At 40.7% G+C, this 23,378-nt stretch overlaps 1 protein-coding gene across 1 annotated transcript in view; it reads left to right on the top strand.

The window, feature by feature from the left end:
• Positions 1 to 18,292, top strand: part of LOC134578343 (serine/threonine-protein kinase D3-like) — an 86,900-nt gene extending 68,608 nt beyond the window's left edge. Inside the window, exons 13-18 of the mRNA XM_063437329.1 lie at positions 9,867 to 9,973; positions 10,432 to 10,593; positions 11,880 to 11,978; positions 12,307 to 12,574; positions 14,497 to 14,582; positions 17,496 to 18,292. Coding sequence (XP_063293399.1) covers positions 9,867 to 9,973; positions 10,432 to 10,593; positions 11,880 to 11,978; positions 12,307 to 12,574; positions 14,497 to 14,582; positions 17,496 to 17,681 — 908 coding nt within the window. The 3' untranslated portion in view covers positions 17,682 to 18,292. The remainder of the gene's footprint in view (positions 1 to 9,866; positions 9,974 to 10,431; positions 10,594 to 11,879; positions 11,979 to 12,306; positions 12,575 to 14,496; positions 14,583 to 17,495) is intronic.
• The last annotated feature ends 5,086 nt before the right edge of the window (positions 18,293 to 23,378 follow it).

Below are 23,378 nucleotides of genomic sequence, written 5' to 3'. Positions count from 1 at the left end.
ATAAGGACCAAAATAGCATGGTTCTGTGCTCGATCGTACAGACAACATAGTGGAGCATGCGCAATGTGCCACAAGGCACAGAGCGCAGAAGTACTACATAATGTATTTCCCCAGAGCGTCCGTGTGATCAAACACACGAATCTACCGCAGACCATAGGTTAAGGTCAAAATCTATAATGCACATCATGAACAAGGATATAATAAACCAAACACATAATGGTTAATCATGCCAATGTCAAATTTAAAAGACAAATTAAGCATAGCAGATTCAATATAAATACTAAATCACTCCAACCAAAAGGAGGGAAAAAAAGAACAAAAAATAAAATAAATAAATAATAAAAATAATAATAGTAAATAAATAATAGTAAAAAAATAATAATAATAATAATAGTAAAAAAAAGTAAAAAAATAATAATAAATAAAAATATAAATAAAAATAAAAGAATAATAAACTAATAAATAAAAAATAGAAAAATAAATACAAAAAAATAAAATAAATAAATACAAAAAAATACAAAAAATTAAAAAAAAAATGCTCCTCCTCATAGGTACAAAAGGAGCCACTAAGGACTAAAAAATATAAGTTTAACAATCTAACGCTTATCCTAGCAAAATACAAAGAAAGAGAAATAGAAGGAAAATTATTTCCAACATGAAACACAAAATATATATTAAAAAAATGATCTGTACATGCAAGAAGTATATATCAATACTAAATATGGAGAAGACAAGGACAGAAAAAGTATCTAATATACAAATATAGAGCTCTCAAATACTAAATGCTAGAGTTCGATTAAGATCACTAGCATACTGTGTGTGTGCTTAAGTAAAGTGCAAGCAATAATAATAAAGTGCAAGTGCCACAAATCATAAAGAAAATTAAGAAAGTGACCAAATAGTCTAGATAATATAATAAAGTGATCACAGTGTATAACCCTAAAACACGATAACACCATAATTAAATACTTTTATTAAAGGTGTATACTTATACTATTAAACATATAACAGTGCAAAGGAGAGAACAATTTGTGTCCACATTTTAGTAGTCCCCGAGGGAACCAAGGTATCATGCCATGTAACAGAGAAAAATGAGTGTCAAAGAGACCAGCACCAAATATCTAAAATATCCTGTAAAACAAGAAAATTCAATTCAAAACAAAATAAGATAAAACAATCATTCCTTAGATGAGCATAGATAAGTCATATTCATAATTCAAGCCCCTTGGATGTAATGTGTCAATTTCCCGTATCCAATAAGCCTCACGTAATAGAAGTCTCCTATTCCTGTCTCCCCTCCTAGGTGATTCCATAACTTGTTCCAAGATCTGGAATCTACGTTGAGAGACACCATGTCTAGCCTCTACAAAATGTGCCGGAATGGGCATGTCAGTCAATCCAGTCCGAATTGTAGACTTGTGTTTAGAAAATCTCATCTTAAATTTCTGACTAGTTTGCCGAACATATAGAAGGCCACAAGGGCATTTCAATGCATAAACAACAAAGTCAGAATTGCAAGTCAAATGTTGTCTAATTAGATACTTTTTACAACTATGTGGGTGATAGATAACATCCCCCCGGGTCATAGAGTGACAAGAGACACAGTTATAACAAGGAACATTTCCTTGTCTCACAACAGTTGAAGCACTACTAGGTTAACACTAGGTTAACACCCCCCCTCCCAGGTGACTAGGGGTCCCCAAACCCCTAATCACCCCCTCCCCCCCCAAAAAGAAATATGAACCCCCTACCTACCCCCCTCACCCTAAAAATAATGAGGGGGGGACCTTTAACTAAGTACCTGTAGAAAATAAAACAAAACTTACCATTTGATGTTTTCTTTCTTCTAAAAAAAAAATAATCCATCTTCACCCATGGAGGGCTCCGCGCAGACTGAGCTCTACAGGGTGGGGGAAGGCATATGAAGCCTTGCCCCACCCTGCAATTAGGCTCAGAGCACTATGATTGGTGCATTTAAGCCATCCAATCAGAGTGCTCTGACGGGTAAATGAAGAGACTGACAGGTAAGTCTCTACATTTACCTGTCACAGCACTCTGATTGGTTGGTTTGAAATCCACCAACCAGAGTGCTCTGTGTCATTTTACACAGCGTGGGAAAGTTCTTTGGGATTTTCCCACGCTGTGTAATTTGACTCATAACTCCCTCAGAGTTATGAGTTATGAGTCAAATTAAACATTGAATGGTAAGTTATTTTTTTTTTCTTTACAGGTTCTTAGTTAAAGGTTCCCCCTCATTATTTTTAGGGTGAGGGGGGTAGGTAGGGGGATACTATTTTGGGGGGGAGGGGGTGACTAGGGGTTTGGGGACCCCTAGTCACCTGGGGGGGGGACTTTTTTTTTAGGGCCCCCACCCGCCACTCAGGGATGGGGGCCGGGGGGAGGACAATAGGTCCCCCTCCTATTGATATTTAGGGCCCCCACCCGCCGCTCAGGGGTGGGGGCCAGGGGGGAGGACATTAGGTCCCCCCCCTTAGTAGTATTTAGGGCCCCCACCCACCGCTCAGGGGTGGGGGCCAGGGTGGAGGTCCTTAGGTTCCCCCCCTTTTTAGTATTTAGGGCCCCCACCCGCCGCTCAGGGGTGGGGGCCAGAGGGGAGGACATTAGGTCCCCCCCTTATTAGTATTTAGGGCCCCCACCCGCCGCTCAGGTGTGGGGGCCAGGAAAAGGACATTAGGTCCCCCTACCTTATTAGTATTTAGGGCCCCCACCCGCCGCTCAGGGGTGGGGGCCAGGGGGAGGACATTAGGTCCCCCCCCTTATTAGTATTTAGAGCCCCCCACCCGCCGCTCAGGGGTGGGGGCCAGGGGGGAGGACATTAGGTCCCCCCCCCCTTATTAGTATTTAGAGCCCCCCACCCACCGCTCAGGGGTGGGGGCCGGGGGGGAGAACATTAGGTTCCCCCCCCTTATTCCAATTTAGGGCCCCCACCCGCCGCTCAGGGGTGGGGGCCAGGGGGGTGATAAATAGGTCCCTCCCCCCATTCCAATTTAAGGCCCCCACCCGCCGCTCAAGTTCCGATTGACGAAGTTCTGAAGTGCCGAAGTCTTGACGTGCCGAATTGCCGAAGTCCCAAATTTCGGAATGCCGAACGAACCGAAAATTTTCCCCATGCACATGCCTACAGTTTAGTAGCCCTTCTCTGAACTCTCTCTAAGGTATCAATATCCTTCTGAAGATACGGTCTCCAGTACTGTGTACAGTACTCCAAGTGAGGTCTCACTAGTGTTCTGTACAATGGCATGAGCACTTCCCTCTTTCTACTGCTAATGCCTCTCCCTATACAACCAAGCATTCTGCTAGCATTTCCTGCTGCTCTATTACATTGTCTGCCTACCTTTAAGTCATCAGAAATAATCACCCCTAAATCCCTTTCCTTAGATGTTGAGGTTAGGACTCTATCAAATATTCTGTACTCTGCCCTCGGGTTTTTACGTCCAAGATGCATTATCTTGCACTTATCCACATTAAATGTCAGTTGCCACAACTCTGACCATTTTTCTAGTTTACTTAAATTATTTGCCATTTGGCTTATCCCTCCTGGAACATCAACCCTGTTACATTGTAACGGTACAATCCGTTATTCCGTCAAGCATTCCCTTCTTCCCATAAAATAAAATCACCAAGTAATCCACAGAGTAATAACTTGCTGGTCTCGCCAAATAATCCACACATGAGCCAAAGCTTAATGCTGGAACAAGACTGATTTACTGGCACACAGAACTCACAATTTATGCAACACAAAACTCCTCCTCTGGGCCAGGCTAGATAATTGAGTTTTAGCAATATACATAGCTCAATTATCTGCTGGCCAGAACATTTACAGTTTAACATACTTTTTACCTACCATTCATAACTCTAAAACCATACATCACATTCACATAAAAATTACATATTCACAATCAATCCATTCAGGGGAACAACATATTAAAAAGTGGCATGAATCAGACCAGGGGTTCAAAAGTTAGTAAAAGTATATTTTGTCCCTTACTGGCAGCATGGCAATCTGGTTTAAACAGGTTTTACAGAGGCCTCTATCCTGGAGACAAAGGGGAAAGTAATCCAATTATCCAGGGCTAGAGGCCGACTCCATTGAGCACATGGTTGCAAAAAGACATAAAACACTTTAAAATACATAAAGTCACCTTTTACACATAACACACAGACAGTGGCGTACATACCAGGGTCGCAGGGGTCGCGGCTGCGACCGGGCCCGGCCCACCAGGGGGCCCGGCCGCCCCTGCGACCCGGTATGTACCCACAGGGCCAGCCTCTTCTGCTGGGGGGCCCAGGAGCCGGCCACCTCCGGGCCCCCCGAGGCTGGCCCTGCTGTCACCCGGCTGGCGGGCGCGCGAGGGAGCACTGTCCCCTGGGTGCTCCCTCTTCAGCTGACGTCATCTTCCGGCTCCGGTATCAGTACGCGGCGCGCGAGGGAGCTGAAGAGGGAGCACCCAGGGGACAGTGCTCCCTCGCGCGCGTGCCAGCCGGGTGACCAGCAACACCACTGGACCCCAGGGAATCCCCCCAGCTCTCACACAGGTAAGGCTGGGGGGATTAAATAAAAAAAAAAAAACAGAAAAAACGTGTGTGTGTGTTCAGTGGGTGTGTTAGTGTGTTAGTGTTAGTGAGTGTGTTAGTGAGTGTGTGTGTGTTAGTGTTAGTGAGTGTGTTAGTGAGTGTGTTAGTGAGAGTGTTAGTGAGTGTTAGTGAGTGTGTTAAAGTGAGTGTGTTAGTGTTAGTGAGTGTGTTAGTGAGTGTGTTAGTGAGTGTGTTAGTGAGTGTGTGAGTGTTAGTGAGTGAGTGAGTGTGTGTGTTAGTGAGTGTGTTAATGTGAGTGTGTTAGTGTTAGTGAGTGTGTTAGTGAGTGTGTTAGTGTTAGTGAGTGTGTTAATGTGAGTGTGTTAGTGAGTGTGTGTTAGTGAGTGAGTGTGTGTGTTAGTGAGTGTGTTAATGTGAGTGTGTTAGTGTTAGTGAGTGTGTTAGTGTTAGTTTGTGTTAGTGTGTGTTAGTGAGAGAGTGTGTTAGTGAGTGTGTTAGTGGTAGTGTGTTAGTGGTAGTGTGTTAGTGGTAGTGTGAGTGTGGTAGTGTGAGTGTGGTAGTGTGAGTGTGTTAGTGTGAGTGTGTTAGTGTGAGTGTGTGAGTGTGAGTGTGTGAGTGTGTTAGTGTGAGTGTGTTAGTGTGAGTGTGTTAGTGTGAGTGTGTTAGTGTGAGTGATTGTGTTAGTGAGTGTGTGAGTGTTAGTGAGTGTGTTAGTGTTAGTGAGTGTGTAGTGTTAGTGAGTGTGTTAGTGTGTGTTAGTGTTAGTTTGTGTGTGTGTTAGTGAGTGAGTGAGTGTGTTAGTGAGTGAGTGTGTTAGTGAGTGAGTGTGTGTTAGTGTGTGTGTTAGTGAGTGTGTTAGTGTGAGTGATTGTGTTAGTTTTAGAGTGTGTTAGTGTTAGTGTGTGTGTCTGTTACTGAGTATGTTTGTGTGCGTCTGTCACTGAGTGTGTGCGTCTGTTCATGAGAGTGTGTGTGTGTGTGTGTGTCTAAAGCACTTACCTTTCTCCAGCGCCGGGCTCCCTTGGCGCTGGGGATCTCTCCGTCCCGATCCGCCTCTCAGCTCCGAATGCACATGCGTGGCAAGAGCCACGCGCGCATTCAAACCGCCCATATAGGAAAGCATTACTCAATGCTTTCCTATGGACGTTCAGCGTCTTCTCACTGTGATTTTCACAGTGAGAATCGCAGAAAATCCTCTAGCGGCTGTCAATGAGACAGCCACTAGAGATGGATTAACCCTCAGTGAAACATAGCAGTTTCTCTGAAACTGCTGTTTTCAGCTGCAGGGTTAAAACTAGAGAGACCTGGCACCCAGACCACTTCATTGAGCTGATTTGATCTGGGTGTCTGTAGTGGTCCTTTAAGTGTATGTGTTTATGCATGCACTGGCGTACATACCGCGGTCGCACGGGTCGCACAGATCAGTTTTCGCACCGGGGCCCCATGGGTTGTGTGTACGCTACTGCACACAGACATTTCTTTTATACATTTTAAACCGAACAGATACAGGTATTTAAACAGCAGGGAGAGGGTTTAACTGAGGGCCCACAGGCAAGTACATGGAAAATCCTTCACATACATATCTTAGTATCATCAGCAAAAAGACATACTTTACCATCAAGACCTTCTGCAATATCACTAATAAAAATATTAAAGAGAATGGGTCCAAGTACAGATCCCTGAGGTACCCCACTGGTGACAAGCCCAATCTTCGAATATACTCCATTGACTACAACCCTCTGTTGCATGTTTTCTAATGGAGTTCATTAGGGTGCCCAATAGGTCGGACAACAGTAGCCCTTAGTAGACAGGCCAGCCTACTAGCCTGGAAAGGATTGGTAGGTTGCCACACGGGGTGGAGTGGGGCAGTTAAACTGTGAGGTATGTGTCTGCTACCTCCTTCCCTCCCTCTTGACAGCTCCATCTCTCCCCATGTGTCCAACTCCATCTCTCCCCAGATGTCCAACTCCTCTCACCTCCACCAGAAATAGCAGACACTGCCTTGGGGACTGGCTGGCAGTGGCTGCATCTAAAATACATTTTTAGGTCCCCAATAATGGAGGCAGGTACAGCTGTAACATGAGGTGCCTGCCCCTATCTGTCCCTCTGTGCGTTTCCTGGCTGGCTCCCTCCCGCTTCTCACATCGGGTGCTTGTCTTAAAAGCTTAGTGAGGCAGCACAATAGGGACGCGCACAGAGAGACTGATCTGCGGCAGGCACCTCATGTTACAGCCATGTCTGCCACCATTACTGGAGATCCAAAGGGAACGTGGTCACATTGCCGCTCCCCCCACCTGGATTACATGCAGTCACCGCACAGACACCGGTGCCTGCCACTTGGTCCCCCAGTTTCCCCCTGCACATGAATCTAAGGCAGGCATCTCTTCAAGCGCTGGGTGCCTGCCTTACATTAAGGTACCAGAAGCCCCCTCAGTCCTTGCCCTGAACCCAGCATCCCAGCCACATGGTAACAGGCATCACTACAACAGCCGGTGGTTATGACTAAAGCAGCCTAGCCGCTGGACACTTATTTATTAAAAACATTTTTTTGTTTATTTGGTTATACAATTTTCTCCTGAGGAATCTCCCCAGGAGAATATTTTATAACCCAAAATCTCATCTTTTTTTTTTTTTATTTTGCTAAAGAATTTCTATCTAGTGAAATTTTTTTTTTATGTAATCGTTTGGCAACATCTTGTGGCTAAATTTTGTATTACACTTGTAATTTTAATGTAATCCTAAAATGGCCAACTTGTTTAACTCATTAATTATAAACTGTCAATATGGTTTATTCCTTTTATGAGATCATCCACATATTTGGAGGTAATAGAGCCATATAGACATATTCCTATTCATGATTAAAAACATTTAGCAGTTGAGTCAAATCCATGTGTCTATTCTGGCACCCCACCAACTTGAAATGTCACCAGCTGCCACTGTTTGGACTTAAAATGTGCAGTTCCCTTATCAGTTCTCGCAATTTCTGGTTTGGGGAATATTTCAGTGTTAAAATGTGTATCTAAAAATATAAATGTCTGTAGAACAGTAGCATTATTATTATTTTAATGCTCCTAGTATTTAGTTAGTAAGAAGTTTAACCAACTTTAAACATGACCACTACATGTTATCCCTAAGTTGAAACTGTTTAAAAATTGATCTATATAAACTGGAGCTCATCCTGGTGCTGAGGTTCTGTCCCCATCTTGAATACCCTGATATCTTCACTCTCTCTGCTGTTCTATGTTCATTTGCACCCGCTACATTGGAAGAGGTTTCTGCTCTGCTCCAGTCCTCCCGCCCCACCACCTGCTCCCTAGATCCAATTCCCTCACATCTCATCCGTACTCTGTCTTCTTCTCTTTCTCCACCTCTCACTAAAATTCTCAATCTCTCTCTCTCCTCTGGTATATTTCCATCGCCCTTCAAACATGCAACTGTAACCCCAATTCTAAAGAAGCCCAATCTTGACCCTAACTCCCCATCCAACTATCGTCCTATCTCGCTACTGCCTTTTGTATCCAAGATCCTCGAAAGAATTGTGTATGCGAGATTGACAGACTTCCTCGAGTCCAACTCTCTGCTAGACCCGCTTCAGTCTGGTTTCCGCGCTAAGCACTCTATGGAAACCTCACTGACCAAAGTATCCAATGATCTACTCGCTGCAAAATCTCGTGGTCACTACTCTATCCTAATTCTCCTTGACCTGTCTGCGGCTTTTGACACTGTTGATCATCAACAGCTTCTTCTCGTCCTCCGCAATATCGGTCTACAAGATATTGCTCTCTCCTGGTGCTTCTCCTACCTCTCCCAGTGCTCTGTCAGTGTTTTTCTCTGGCTCTGCTTTTTCTCCCCAACTCCTCTCTGTTGGTGTCCCCCAAGGTTCAGTCATTGGTCCCCTACTGTTCTCCATCTATACTGCCTCCCTTGGTAAACTCATTAGTTCCTTTGGCTTCCAATATCATTTCTATGCAGATGACACGCAAATCTACCTGTCCTCTCCTGATCTCTCCCCGTCCCTCTTGACTAGTGTCTCTGACTGCCTCTCTGCTGTTTCTAACTGGATAGCTGCCCACTTCCTTAAACTAAACTTGACCAAAACTGAAATGCTGGTCTTTCCTCCCTCAAGTGTTACTCCTGCGTCTGTCTCCCTCCAATTCAACGTTGCTACTATCAGCTCCACCATGCTGGCTCACTGCCTAGGTGTTCTCTTTGACTCCGACCTCTCCTTCAAGCCTCATGTTCAATCTATTGCCAAATCCTGTCATTTCCATCTCAAAAACATTGCGCGCATCCGCCCCTACTTAACGCCAGATGCGACTAAGGTCCATTCCACTGTCTTTTCTCGCCTTGACTACTGTAATCCGCTTTTCAGTGGTCTTACGTGCTCCCAACTTGTGCCGTTACAGTCCATAATGAATGCGGCGGCGAGGCTCATCTTCCTGTCCGCCCACACCTCCCATGCCTCACCCTTCTGTCAGTCCCTACATTGGCTTCCTATAAAATATAGAGCTCAATTTAAAATTCTGGTTCTTGCTTTCAAATCTCTACATAATGCTGCTCCCACCTATCTATCCTCCCTTATACACAATTATGTCCCGTCTAGGCCCTTACGATCTGCTGAAGACTTACGTCTATCTTCTGTCCATACTCACACCTGTGGAACTCGCTTCCCTCCTCCGTTAGATGCTCACCCAGTCTCCAATTTCAAAAAAACCTTTAAAAACCCACTTCTTCATAAAAGCGTATAAATTAAACTGTTAATAGCTCCCAACTGATTCCTCCTCTGCAACTGTCACTAGTCTAATACTATCCTTGCCTTTTGTGTCATTTTACCCCACTCCCTGTAGCATGTAAGCTCATTGAGCAGGGCCCTCAACCCCTCTGTTCCTGTATGTCCAACTTGTCTGGTTACAACTACATGTCTGTTCGTCCACCCATTGTAAAGCGCTGCGGAATTTGACGGCGCTCTATAAATATCATAATAATAATAATAATAATATCGCAAAATGAACATTTCCCCATTATCACTTAGTTCGTTTTGTCCAACCTGGACATCGTTAATTGCTCGAGATTGTTGTGAGTTAGCAAGCTTTAGTGAATATGTGGTTAAAGTGTCCATTTAAAGTCACTCACCCATTTCAAGATCCAGTAGTTACAATGTGTGCTTGACCAGGTTTGTAGCAGTGTTTCTCTATATACCTATCTAGGCTTATTTAAATTAATCCTTGTTACAGTATAAAAAGAGAACATGTTGTTAGTGGTAGCAATGTCAGAGCTAAGGTAAAATTTCAACATGTTTATTTGTACAGGAAAACACAGAAAGACCGGGAGAAATGTTGCAATTAAGGTTATTGACAAACTCAGGTTTCCCAGTCGACAAGAGAGTCAGCTTAGAAATGAAGTGGCGATTCTCCAGGTAATATAAAACATTATATGCAATCCATTTTACTGAGTACTACTGCACAGAGACAACAAACTGATAGTCATCACTGAGATGGGATGAGGTTATTATTATCTTTGTAGGGAAAGCCAACACACAGATGGTTTCTTCTGTCCAGTTTATAGAACTTCACTAGAAACGAAATTAACTAAATAATATCAGGAAAAGTGTACCAAGTTGGAAGTAATAGATGTGGGGCAGGGGGTAATCCCTAAATATACAACAATAAACTGGAGTAGCAAGATTGAAAGGAAATACGTTTTTTCTATATATAGGCTTATTAGGTCTTATCATACAACATGTCTATCATTAAACTGAATCTTGGTCATATAATATAACACATAGATTAATAGAGTGCAAAAAAAGTCATACACAGTATGTTTTGCAGGTAGTAAAGATCTCTAGTGTGTATAACTTGTTCTGTTCTCCCTTAGAATCTGCGTTTTCAAGGAGTGGTGGATCTTGAAGCAATGTGTGAAACCCCAGAACGTATATTTGTGGTTATGGAGAAGCTACATGGCGATATGTTAGAGATGATCCTTTCTAGTGATAAGGGACGACTTCCAGAAAGGATTACAAGATTCCTTGTTACTCAGGTGTGCATTGTTCTACTATTTATCTTGTGTGTAATTAAGTAGTGAACACATTGTTTCACATCATGCGATTAACCAACGCACACAGCCTAGTGAAGTGCTGGGAATAAGCACATGTCTGAGAACCGACATACTAGTAGAGCATTCGTTTTTCATCTTTTTTTTTTTGTCAGGGACTCAAATTATATATGGTAAAAAAAATAAAAAATTAAACATTGGCCTAACGTGTTTTGCGTTCTCAGCAGGAGGGTTATCTAGTATGAAGAAGACTTGGGAAGTTAATTCTGCTATAGTCAATTACTTATTTTGGGAAGTTGTCTAAGTCCCAATTAAATATGATGAGCCTGTCCATACCAGTGAAAACCCACTAACATTACACGGGGACTCATTCATTTGTTTCACTTCCCAGGGTTTAAGAACCACTGTATTAAACGTTTTCATAAATTATAGATACCTTTTCTACCAGCAAAACAAAGCGAAACAAAAGCCTATTTTCAAAGCCTTGTAAGCTTTTCATTCAGTAACTTAAAGCTATGTATGACCCACTTGTCAAAACTGCAAAACATAGTCACTTAATTGGCAATGTTAAATATGTGTAAAAATTTTTTTTGCCATTTTCGATGTGTTACTTATAGAATCCAGTATGTAGGAATGTAGTTAGGGAGCTTTTATTTATGATGGTAGAGTCATGGCGTGGAATGCATTAATTGTTTTAATGAATTGTATATTACTACTCTGTATGTTTGGAATTCACCTACATTGTGGTGAATGCCACCTAATTAGTCTATGTGACCTCCCTTGGCATAGTCGCCAAGGAGGGATCAGCTATATTGTGACTGGAGAACCCATGCTGGAGGACTGTGTATAATGGTTGCACTGTTCCAATAAAGATTGTTGTTCTCCCCAGCATTATGTGGTGTCTGATGTGGGGAAAGTGGCTATAATAACTAAATTGCTCTTCTTTCAGCTAAGAGGGAATCCAAACGTAGATATCCAGCTCTGCTACATAAACAAAGTCACATTTGTCGGTTTCCACAACATTTTATGCTCAAAAAGTTATTGATTTGAAGTTGGTGGTGCTCTCTATGTGAAACCACAATATAAAAAGAAATGTAATTTAAGGTGCAGATATGTGGTTTATTCGCTAAATATCTAAATTGAAGTTTATTCTATATTATTTATAAGTTGCAGGGCTTTAAAAAGGTTTTATTTTTAGTAGATTCATATTTCCAGGGGCAAAAGGTGTGGCCTCATGGATATCATTTAACATTACATATTTTTTTGTACAGATTTTAATGGCCCTGCGGCATCTCCACTCAAAAAATATTGTTCACTGCGACCTCAAACCAGAAAATGTCCTCCTAGCCACTGAGGATCCTTTCCCACAAGTAAGGACAAGCAGAATAATTCTACTTTTCAGTTTATCAACATGTTTCTTTTGGTTGTTATTTACAATGCATCTATAATGCTTTCTAACGTTCATGGTTTCTCTTTTTTATTCTCATCTGTTTTCTTTTCAACACAAAATACACAAATATCTACTTTGTACACCCTCTGTGGACTAGTTATTGTCACTAAGCCATACTTAAAAGTTTATTATAAAACAAAATAAAGTTCGAATTTTTACTCATCTGCTTGAGTGTGGACATCGATTCTCCCTGATGTAGCATACAGCTTTATGAAAATAAAATGTATTTTATTTCCATCTTCTGACAGGTCAAGCTTTGTGACTTTGGTTTTGCTCGTATTATTGGTGAGAAGTCTTTCCGTCGGTCTGTTGTTGGGACTCCTGCTTACTTAGCCCCTGAAGTACTGCGGAACAGCGGTTACAACCGTTCTCTTGACATGTGGTCGGTCGGAGTCATTATCTATGTCAGTCTAAGTGGAACCTTCCCATTCAATGAAGACGAAGATATTAATGATCAGATCCAAAATGCAGCCTTCATGTACCCAAAGAACCCATGGAATGAGATTTCAAATGATGGTGAGAAGTTCTTTGCTGTGAAATAGTGTGCAATGGCAGGAACAAACCCAATCTGTTTGTCAAATTGTAATGGGGCATAACACACCAGAATCTGTTACTGTCACAGACAGTGATACAGATTTAAATGTCCCCATTATGTGTGTGCAATGAATAATATCCACCTTACACCTTAACAGGATAGCAATGGATGCATTTATGTGTTTGGACTTTTCCCAGAATGATGGGAAAAGGCAGGTTATCCGACCACACAAGATTTTATCACTGTTTAGAACTACTCTTGAACAAACGTAACAGAGGAATTTCCACCTATGAGAATGGGAAATGTATTTCTGTTCTGAATATTGTAACCTGCATCCCTCCCCACAAAAACATTACATGACTGTACAGCATGCTAAATATTGCAAGGCAGATAACTGGACACTCTATTCATACCCAATCATACCTCAAGTGATAGATATTGGCCTGATTTTCATGCTCGTTTATCTAGAATAAAAAACAAGAAGGTTTTGCAGCTTTCTGCAGCATAACCCTGTACCTGTACTCCCTCGTTTCTCAAAGCAAATTCCTTATTAGATGTGTTTTTAGTATGTACTGAGGAGCTGACTGGCAATGACTATCCTTTTAATATTTGTATCCTTTACACTTAGCAAAGCTTTTAAATGCTACAGTTAATAAGAAGACAATGATTGGCTAAAGGGGCGGAGTCATGTCAGCAGCTCAGTTAACACTGATCTATTATTGGCTGGAGAGACTCAGAATGCACCAGACTAGAGTGTTCCTTTAAATTTAAATATACATTGGAATGTCCATGGCTCGGTTGGACCTTGGTTTCTCCATGAAACGGGTGTACCGATATGTTTGCTGTGATCAGCAAGGCAATACTTTATTCTTTTACATTTTTACCTCTGCCGCCCTGCACTCTGCCATTATTGCCATAATTTCTGGTTCTGGTCTGTTGATGATGATTATTATTATTGGTATTTATATAGCGCCAACTTATTCCACAGCCTTTTTACAATATTATGAAAGGGGGGAAATTTAAAGGGACACTATAGTCACCCAGACCACTTCATCTTAATGAAGTGGTCTGGGTGCCAGGTCGACCAGGTTTTAACCCTTCAGAGAAACTGCTATGTTTACATTGCAGGGTTAATCCAGCCTCTATTGACTGTCTTCCTGACAGCCACTAGAGGTGCTTCTGCAACGCTGGATGCGAAAATCGCATTCAGTGTGCAGAATGTCCATAGGAAAGCATTGGACTGTTTGAATGCGCATTCCGCTCTACTTGGGAGCTGACGTCGGCGGGGGAGGAGAGGTCACCAGTGCCGAGGGAGCCTGGCGCTGGATTAAGGTAAGTAACTGAAGGGGTTTTAACCCCTTCAGAGCCAAGGGAGGGGGACCCTGGGGGTGGGGGGGGTCATAAGGATGATATAGTGTCAGGAAAACTAGTTTGTGTTCCTGACACTATAGTGATCCTTTAACAATAAGTGAGACAATTACAAAAATGATATAGGAACAATAGGTAGATGATAAGTTTAGAGTAAGGTTTTGCTTTTGAATTTCATTTAATTCTGTGGCATCACAGACACACAGTATATGTAAAACACATATATTAAAATGATTGTTCAGCATTTGATAAAACATAAGTGAAATAGTGTAAAGCAGGAATTGACCCTCCACGACTGGTTTTACTCCACCTCCCTGCCTACCATTTGCTGGTTGTACAGCTGTGGCATACCATAATTACAGCTATGGTGTAGCATATGTTGCATTGTTTCCTGTGCATATTACCTTTAGATATTAAAATGAGGAAAATACATTTAATTATTAATTTGCTGCACATTCATTTATTAATTAAAAGCATTCTTCAAGTAAAGATGGATTTGATTATATGATTAATCTAAGTTATTTTATGTTTTCAGCAATTGCTCTGATCAACAGTTTGCTGCAAGTGAAAATCAGAAAAAGGTTCAGTGTTGACAAAGCATTGAGTCATCCCTGGATGCAGGCACGTATCTATGTATTTCTATATTTGTCTTCCTGACAGGTTCTTGCAACATTGAACAGATAATAAAGATCTCACTATTTTCTATTTTATTTAAAGGAATAATACTCTAAATGTAAAATAAATATATTTTTGACGTTAGAATGTTACTGTTCAGATTTCTGGAAAAAAAATCAATCGTTCCATTTGGCCAAAAACATGACTTGAGTTGCTGTCAGACAGCCATTGGGGGCACTTTCCTCCCTAAGATAATTTTATTTTAAAAGGAACCCTTCCTGTTTAGTCTCATCATGCACAATAATACTGAACGTTAGACATGTGCAATTCGTTTCGTTTCCGAATGTGAATTCGGATGAATTTCGGGCAAATCGGACAATCAGATGCTTCCGAATTGCCAAATTTCGGAGATGCCAAAGTGCTTTGGATTTCTGAAAAGTGTCAAAACGAGAGGGAGGGAAAATTACGTGAATGATGACAGGGGTAAGGGTAGGGTTAGGGAGCCCTACAGATGTTCCGAATTGCCGAAGTTCTGATTTCGGAAGTGCCGAACCAAACTGAATTGCCAAGTTTTTTTACTTACCTGAATTTCCGAACCCAATTTTTTGCCCATGCACTTCCCTACTGAATGTGACTGATGCATCCCATAAAGATGCATTGGACTCGGTATTTCTCTTTTGAAATGGCATATTGCGGCAATTGCCGTAAATACGCCATAGGTACACCATGCTTTCATTTGAGAAGCATTGGTTTGTACCAGAGATCATCATACTTGACGATCTCACCTTGAAAGGATATGGCTTTAGAATGTAGTCATTCTTGGTGCTGGATTACAACATTCTTAATGACTTTCTTTAAAAAAAAAAAAAAAAAAAATTTTAACAAGAGGCTCCCTTAATGTAAACTAGAAACTAGTTTGGACATCATGACAACTGAAGTTTAAAGAGTTCATGTTTGCTGCTGTTTAGCTGAGAGTGCTCAGTTAATGCTCTCAGCTAAAACAGCTTCATAAACGTACATGAATGACCAGCCACTGATTGGCTGAAAGCGCCAGCCAGTGGCAGCCATAATTGTTTGTTTTGAAGCTTTTTAGCAAAAGGAAGGACGGGGGGCAGAGAGATTCAGCACAGAAACACAGATTTTGGGGTTAAAACATGTGTGAATTATTTAATTCTTAAAAGTGGGCCAGCACCAGGGACCTCCTGACACCATGACAAATTAATTTTGATTATATGGTTATGGTGCTTAAACTGGTCCTTTTAAAATAGCCTTTTTCATAATTTCCTCATCTATAAACTGTGTGGGAACTAGGTTAATAATTAGGGAGGTCCACTAGGCCTCTGATCTGCCGGGGCGATTCACTTATTGCATGGTATTTGAACCCCTATAATCTACAATGGAGCCTTGAGCTCCCAAAAACAAGTCCTACCTTCTACATGGAATATAGGTTAAAATAACATATATTCCATGTATAACCTATATGTGTCCATATGTTATTTTCCTTAATGTATGTTCAACACATTGGAATTCCATACACTGCCATGCCCGTGAGTTTATGTGGTTTTGGGTGCAAAAATAAAATATATAGTTTTAACATCTTAAGCTTAGTGTGGTCTTATGTGACTTGTACATATCTTCATCTTCTGCCTATTGACTTAGTTATCCCTAATTGGTTCAAATCTTCTCAATAGATAAGTGATCTCACCGTAATGGTGGCTGAAAATTGCATTACAGCTATAATATCAGCATGGTTGGCACTGGCCAAGCACTGGCCAAATTTAGCGTTTTATTTAGTTTTTTGCATTTTTCACACACAAATATGAACGCTAACTTTGGCCAGTGTTTGTGACTAAGTGGCTACTAGAAAAGACTGGACATAACCCATTTGTAATACCTTGGGTTGTCTACTTTTGCAAATAGTATGCCATCATGGGGGTAATTTTCATTCCTGGGCTGCCATTTGGTCTCAAAGACAACATAACCAGTCTGGCAAATTTCAATGTGTATAAACTGAAAAATAAAATGTGCTATATTTGACTCTGTAACTTTCCAAAACACCATAAAACCTCTACATTGGGGTTACTGTTTTACCCATGAGACATCGCTGAATACAAATATGTGTACTTTATTGCAGTAACAACTAACAGTATTGTGACATTCATAGTTAAAATGCCATGCAGAATTAAAAAAATAACATTGCTTAATTTCTCATTTTTAAAAAATATTTTATTCATATTAAATTATGTATAATATACAAATATTTGATGTGAAACATGAAAGCCATGTTTCTCCTGAACAAATTGATATATGATAAATGTGGGTGCACATAATATGAAAGAGGTGAATTACGCCTGAACAGACATATAGCGCAAATTCCAGGTTTTGTTTGTTTTGTTTTGATCACAACTTGTACAATTGGCTCAGTCCTTAAGGGGTTAAAGAAGAAAAAGTCTTAAATTAGAGGGGTACTGTTTAAAAATATTTTCAGGAAGTATTACTTTACTGAGAGGTTAGTGGATGCATGGGAATAGCCTTCAGCTGAAGTGGCACAGGTTAAACAGTGAGGGAGTTTAGGCATAAGGCTATCCTAGGTATAAGATAAGGCCACGGATTAATGAAAGTATTTATAAAATTGGGTAGACTAGATGGGCCGAATGGTTCTTATCTGCTGTCACATTCTATGTTTGTATGTTACAGAAACCATACATAAGATATTTACTTTCTTTCATGAATTTAAGAAGTTTCTAACACCGTGCATGAAAACAATTGAATACAAATGGGCTAGGGTAGTTGTCTGCAGTGCTCGGGCAAGAGTGTACATTTATTTCAATGGGCATTTCAACATATGTTATAGTTTTACTTTAATAATGAAATGTTACACTGTTTTTCTATTAAACTACTTTATTTACCACATTAAAGGACTTTCAAACTTGGCTGGATCTTCGAGAGTTGGAGACAAGGGTAGGCCAGAGATACATTACCCATGAGAGCGATGACGCACGTTGGCAAAAATTTGCAGAAGAATGCGGTATTGTGTACCCACAACACTATGTCATGGGTCCCCAGTTTGATGAAACTGAAGAAGAAGATGAAGATCAGGGGTGAAATAATGTGTTTACTACTGGTAATATATTTTACAGCATTCTACTGTAACATCAGAAGACTTTTGGAAAATGTCACCTTCTAAGCTACGTGGACAAGACAAGTTTCACACTATTTTATATCCATTACATATTCTATCTTGATTCTGGATCATGCATTGATTATGCATAAGTAGGAGAAAATGATAGTGTTCTCATGTCAATCTATATGGATATGTGGACTGTTGCGAGTCTTGTACCGTGATATAACTCTACCACCTAACAAACCACATCTGCCTCTTTGCTTCCAATCCTTAACCACAATCTTTCAAAGTAATGACATTTAACTGACTGTAGCACTATTCCAGGACGTTATTCAGCAGGTAAAACCACAGTGGTATAATTAAGATGTGATGTACTATGGTGAAGGATAATGATTCAACTGTTGGTCATATCAGTATTTGGTCAGCTCTGTTATTCACATTTTATTTTTTCTTAATAAAAATATATTTTGTTCTTGTACTAATGAAATTAAGATTATTTATGTCTTGTCAGTTATTCCTTGTATCATACTGTAAAATGTAATGGTGTGATACATTTTATAAAATTATGTTTATAAATAAACAAATGCTGTATAATCCCGTGTAATATGCCTGCTAGTCTACTATTAAGTCTACTATTTAAACTAGTTATGTTAATTACTATTTATTGCACCAATTTTGCTGTTGGTTTTTGTTGCTTTGTTTTTTAATGTTTGTCTGGATAAACTGTATAAATCAAGATAGACCTCAGGATTCCATCTTTAGACTGATACCATTTGTTTAAAGAAACACTACAACATGCTGTAGTGGTTACGGAGCCAGGAGTTCACTGGTGCTCCCTAATGTAAGTAGTCAAACCATTTGCCAACAGTTTGGCAACTTAACTAGGATCCACTGGGTGTAGATCACCCCCTCCATGGTAGCCATACGTTCTCTGCATTGAGCTAAGCCCTGTAATGCAGAGTTTATCTAATTGGTTGAGAACCATCAGCTGACTCTTAGCCAATAAGCTAAGACCTGCACAGCAGGATTTAGCTCAAAAAAAGCTAATGAAGCTCCATGCTGGAGCTTCTGGCTCTCAGTGGGGGAAGTAACCAGTGCTCTGTTGACCCCATGTAAATTGTTAAACTGTTATCAAATGGTTTGACTATTTCCATTAGGGGCATGTCAGGGCACTTCAGGCAGCATAGCCACTATAGTACACTGTAGTAGTTATGGTGCTTGGAGTGTTCCTTTAACTACAGTGCCCATTTGAGTACATCCATTGTTTTAAACAATATATGTAACATGCTTACATGGACAAAGGAGTTTGCTGAGTTCTCCTCTGCCAATCCCTGCCGACAGTCATTACCAGCTTGAACAGCCTGCTCCTATCCTGCAAACTTCCAAGACTAGCTTCTCTACAAGCTCATGCTGCTATATACTAGCACCTTCTAGTGTTACGCGTGCAGTCCCACCATGAAATATTAAACAAATTTAAGAACTGCTTCACTGCTTACTCACCAATTATAAGATAAGCTTGGTCACCAGCATCCTGCAAGAGAGGCCCCAAATATGATCTATAGAAGACAGAGTTATGCTCTGCCTCATGCCATATCTATTCATACCTGTTATTATTGCAGTGATTGGCTGATAACTCTCAGCCCATCACTGCTTGTCACCCCTGGTATGACATGAAGCGGAGCATCTGCCATTTCGACTTTAAGGGTCAGCTACAGGCTTCCCGGGACAGAGCATTTATGTTAAACTGTAAGTAAACTGTTTCACCCATGAACTCCAGGCATCATAACCATTTCTACCAGTTAAAGAGGTTATGGAACCTACAGTGTCCCTTTAAAAAAGACTGAAAACTTGCCATGTGCATTCATGTGATACTGGATTAAAATGTATTCTCACATTTCCCATCAGACACAATATGCTAAGCATGTGAATATTATTTACCCAATTCCTGAACTCCCATTGCTTTGTTGTTTACATAGTTTAACCCCTTAAGGACACATGACATGTGTGACATGTCATGATTCCCTTTTATTCTCAAAGTTTGGTCCTTAAGGGATTAAAGCTCCATGTGGCTGTCAGGAATAAATTAGGCCAACATTTGCATTTCCTCATGTAACTAGTACGGCAGCATTCTACAAATACTACGTGTATGACAATGTTTCATATCACATGTATGTTAATCCTGTTTAGAAGCCTTGCCTGTGAAAAGCTAACAAATGTGAAAGCTATCTCCTATCCACACTCTGTTCTTCTAATTACTCTGGCTTGTCATAGTCAACTAGCTCCAGAACCAGATGTAAAAGTGCTACGCTTGCAGTCATGGGGACACAGAATTATCATCACTACGTTCAATATTATTATGTTATTATTTATATAGCGCCAACAAATTCCGCAGCACTTTACAGTGGGTGGACAAACAAACATGTAGTTGTAACCAGACAAGTTGGACACACAGGAACAGAGGGGTTAAGGGCCCTGCTCAATGAGCTTACATGCCAGAGGGAGTGGGGTAAAGTGACACAAAAGGTAAGGATAGTATTAGACTAATGACAGTTGCAAGAGAGGAATACCACCACTACCAAGACCAGATATTGGGGACACCTCTCTGCTACTCTGCTCTACATCTTCACTTAATAGTGACTCTAATGGATTCCACAAAGTATATTCTGCTGAGCTCTCCCATAGTTGCTTTTCAGGGGAGCACAAATGCGTTATAATGCTTAAACAAGTTATTACAACATGAAAAGGCTGAGAAAAAAGCAATTCTTGAATCAGATGTAAAGGACACAACGCTAATCCCACTGTCCTAAAGCTGAATACTACTAGTGGTGATGACGGCTGCTGTAGTGGTTGAGGCAACGGCGGCAGAGGTGTCCACTAACAAAACTTTATTCCGCAAATATAGGTGTTTCTGTGCTTGGTGGAATTATTTATGTAAAATTATCGTGTGTGACTTTAAGAAACACTCACACTTGCATAACACACACTGGACAGAACATTCAGGAAAAGAAAATGGGAAAAAAAAGATTTTCTTTCTACAACACTTAAAGGGATCCTATAGTGCCAGGAAAACTAACCCGTTTACCTGGCACAATAGGTTTTTAAGGAGCTCCCCTCGCTCGCGCCCACCCTCCAGCGGGGCTGAAGGGGTTAAAACACCTTCAGCCACTTACCTGAATCCAGCACCAATGTACCTCGATGCTGGGTCAGGCTCCACCCAGGCTCCTCCCCCACTGTCAGCCAGCGGGGGAGACCTAAGGCTCATGCGCGGCAATGAGAGAAAACAAGGAGAGTCCGCGCTAAGGTGCCACAGAGAAATATATAATACACAATAAACGGCTGCACACCTTAACAGAGAAGGGGAGTTCCCTCTAATCCCCTCGTAGTAGATAGAATACAAAAAATAACACAAGACAAAAGAAAGGGTGCGCCTGAATCTCAGAAAAATATACATATAAGTCCAAAAACTTATCAGAAGTCCAGAATGATACAATCCACGTAAATATGGAGGGTACTTGAAAATGGAGTAGGTCTTCACGTATATATACTTGTAGTTCAGTGTAACATATGCAGAAAGAAAACAAAAACAAGACTCCAATGGTACAGTATGTAGACAGAATAAAATAATAAAATAGTAGTAATTCGTATTACTCACACTTTACAGAGCTAAAATCCAGCTCTGATATTGAGTGCGTGAAGTGGAATAATCCCCACTCAAGGATGTGTGAAGTGGCGCTGGTTAGCAGGTATGTAGTGTGAGTCAGAAGTCCAACGTTGGTACGATCCAGCCGAAAATTTTAAAATAAAATATAGTGCTCTCTGTTTTATGGATAAAACAATAAGAGATGAAAATGTACTCACAATATATAGAGCAGGCTATACTGCTCGATGTAAGCGTATGGGTGGTATAATACCCACCTATGGATTCTTTGTGCTTCTTTCTTAAGTGCTGAATATCAGTGTAGCCAGGAAAAAATGAATAAAATGTAAAATAAAAAGGAATATGGCAAACAGAATATTTGGAGCCAAAATAATTCCTTTATTACAATATATATTAAAAAACAGTATCTAAACGCGTTTCACCTAAAGAGGCTTCTTCAAGTAGATAATAATAATAAAAAGAACATAACCTGACATACATAAGTTTATATAGGGTACAATAATACTGATAGAATTTGAATTTCCCGCCATAATGACGTCATTACAATCTCATTAACATAATGCATATAATAAAAGTCACTTTTAAGCATAATGGTGTAAAGCAGTATGTAATACTAGATGTATACGGCCATTTTCAACGAAAAATTAAGCTATTGAACATATATCAAATTAAATCAAAAGAAGTCACGTGACGCGCGACTAGAACACTTCCGCATCACGTGACATTGAATGGAACGCATGCGTCCTGTATCAGTGGGACGCATGCATACCGCTGATGGATGACGCCCAAGAGAAAGGGCTGATTAAAAAATCGTCATCTCCTAGGAGGGAGTGACGAAATTTAACACAGTCAAAGTGTCTACATGCTAAGAGCAGGCAGGCACTGAAACATTTAAAAACACTTAGAGAGACATGAGTTCAAAGCCCAGAAGTGGCATATGCAAATAAAGAGAATACACAGGTTGTAAATAAACTAAGGAGGGGTATATCAATACAGAGGCTTTCCAATAAGAGTATAACAGATACTTAAGAAATGTAAACATATATATTGTATTGTGAGTATTAAAATAACAGATGATATTTAATTTATACAGAACATGGAAGCACTATAATTTAAAATATATGTATATATATTAAAAAATCATAGGCTAAAAAAAAATAGCAAAAAATAGGCTAAACATTTACTAAAAATATAATAAAAAATATACCGTATATACTCGAGTATAAGCCGACCCGAATATAAGCCGAGGCCCCTAATTTTACCCCAAAAAACTGGGAAAACTTATTTTTTTTTTTTTTGTAAAGTCACTTTTTATTGTGGTCAGTTGACAAAATAAAGGAGTAAACAAAACTGTCAAACATTTTAGCGGTGGGACACGCAGGTCTCCAATTAAGTTACTTCAGCGATAGGAGTGTTGGATACGCAGATCCACGGCAGGTAGGCTTACAAGTGAATGTAACGTGAGGATGGCTGCTCTGCTCAATATGTTTCTGGTGTATATAGGGACCAGTTAATCATTATACAAATACGAAAGCGGTTAAGAACAACATAATCGTCAGTGAATTACGGGACGCAAAGGTCCCTAGGAGAGCAGGTTAACATGGCTACAGTAGGTGGATCGTAGCATTAGTAAAGAGTAATGCAGTAGTAAATTCAACAGCTAAACATTAGTTAAACATGTATGGTTGTCGGTATCAGCATATACAGTATGGTCAGCTTGGGGTCTAGTGTGGCGTTGCCGCCAGTTGTGGTAGTCAGTGTGTGTGGTGTCGTGTTTGAGGAGCAGCTAGTCCTGCGGAGCATCGTCCCCCTCTACTAGGTTCACCCCGACGTCCATATATCAGATTTGTCGGTCATCTCGGCCCCAATGGGTTGGGGAGGGAGAGGAGGGGGGGGGAGGGGGGGAGGCCCAGCCTCCCGCGTCTGATCTAGTGGTACTGGTGTTAGGGCCGTCATGCTAAAGCCAGGGTAGGGTTAGGTCTGTCTCGGGTGTCCTGTCCTCCTCTTAGTCTCTAGTGCA

The sequence above is a fragment of the Pelobates fuscus genome, chromosome 12 (assembly GCF_036172605.1).
Source record: "Pelobates fuscus isolate aPelFus1 chromosome 12, aPelFus1.pri, whole genome shotgun sequence".
Taxonomy (NCBI): Eukaryota; Metazoa; Chordata; class Amphibia; order Anura; family Pelobatidae; genus Pelobates; species Pelobates fuscus.
This window is presented reverse-complemented; position numbering and strand designations above follow the sequence as displayed.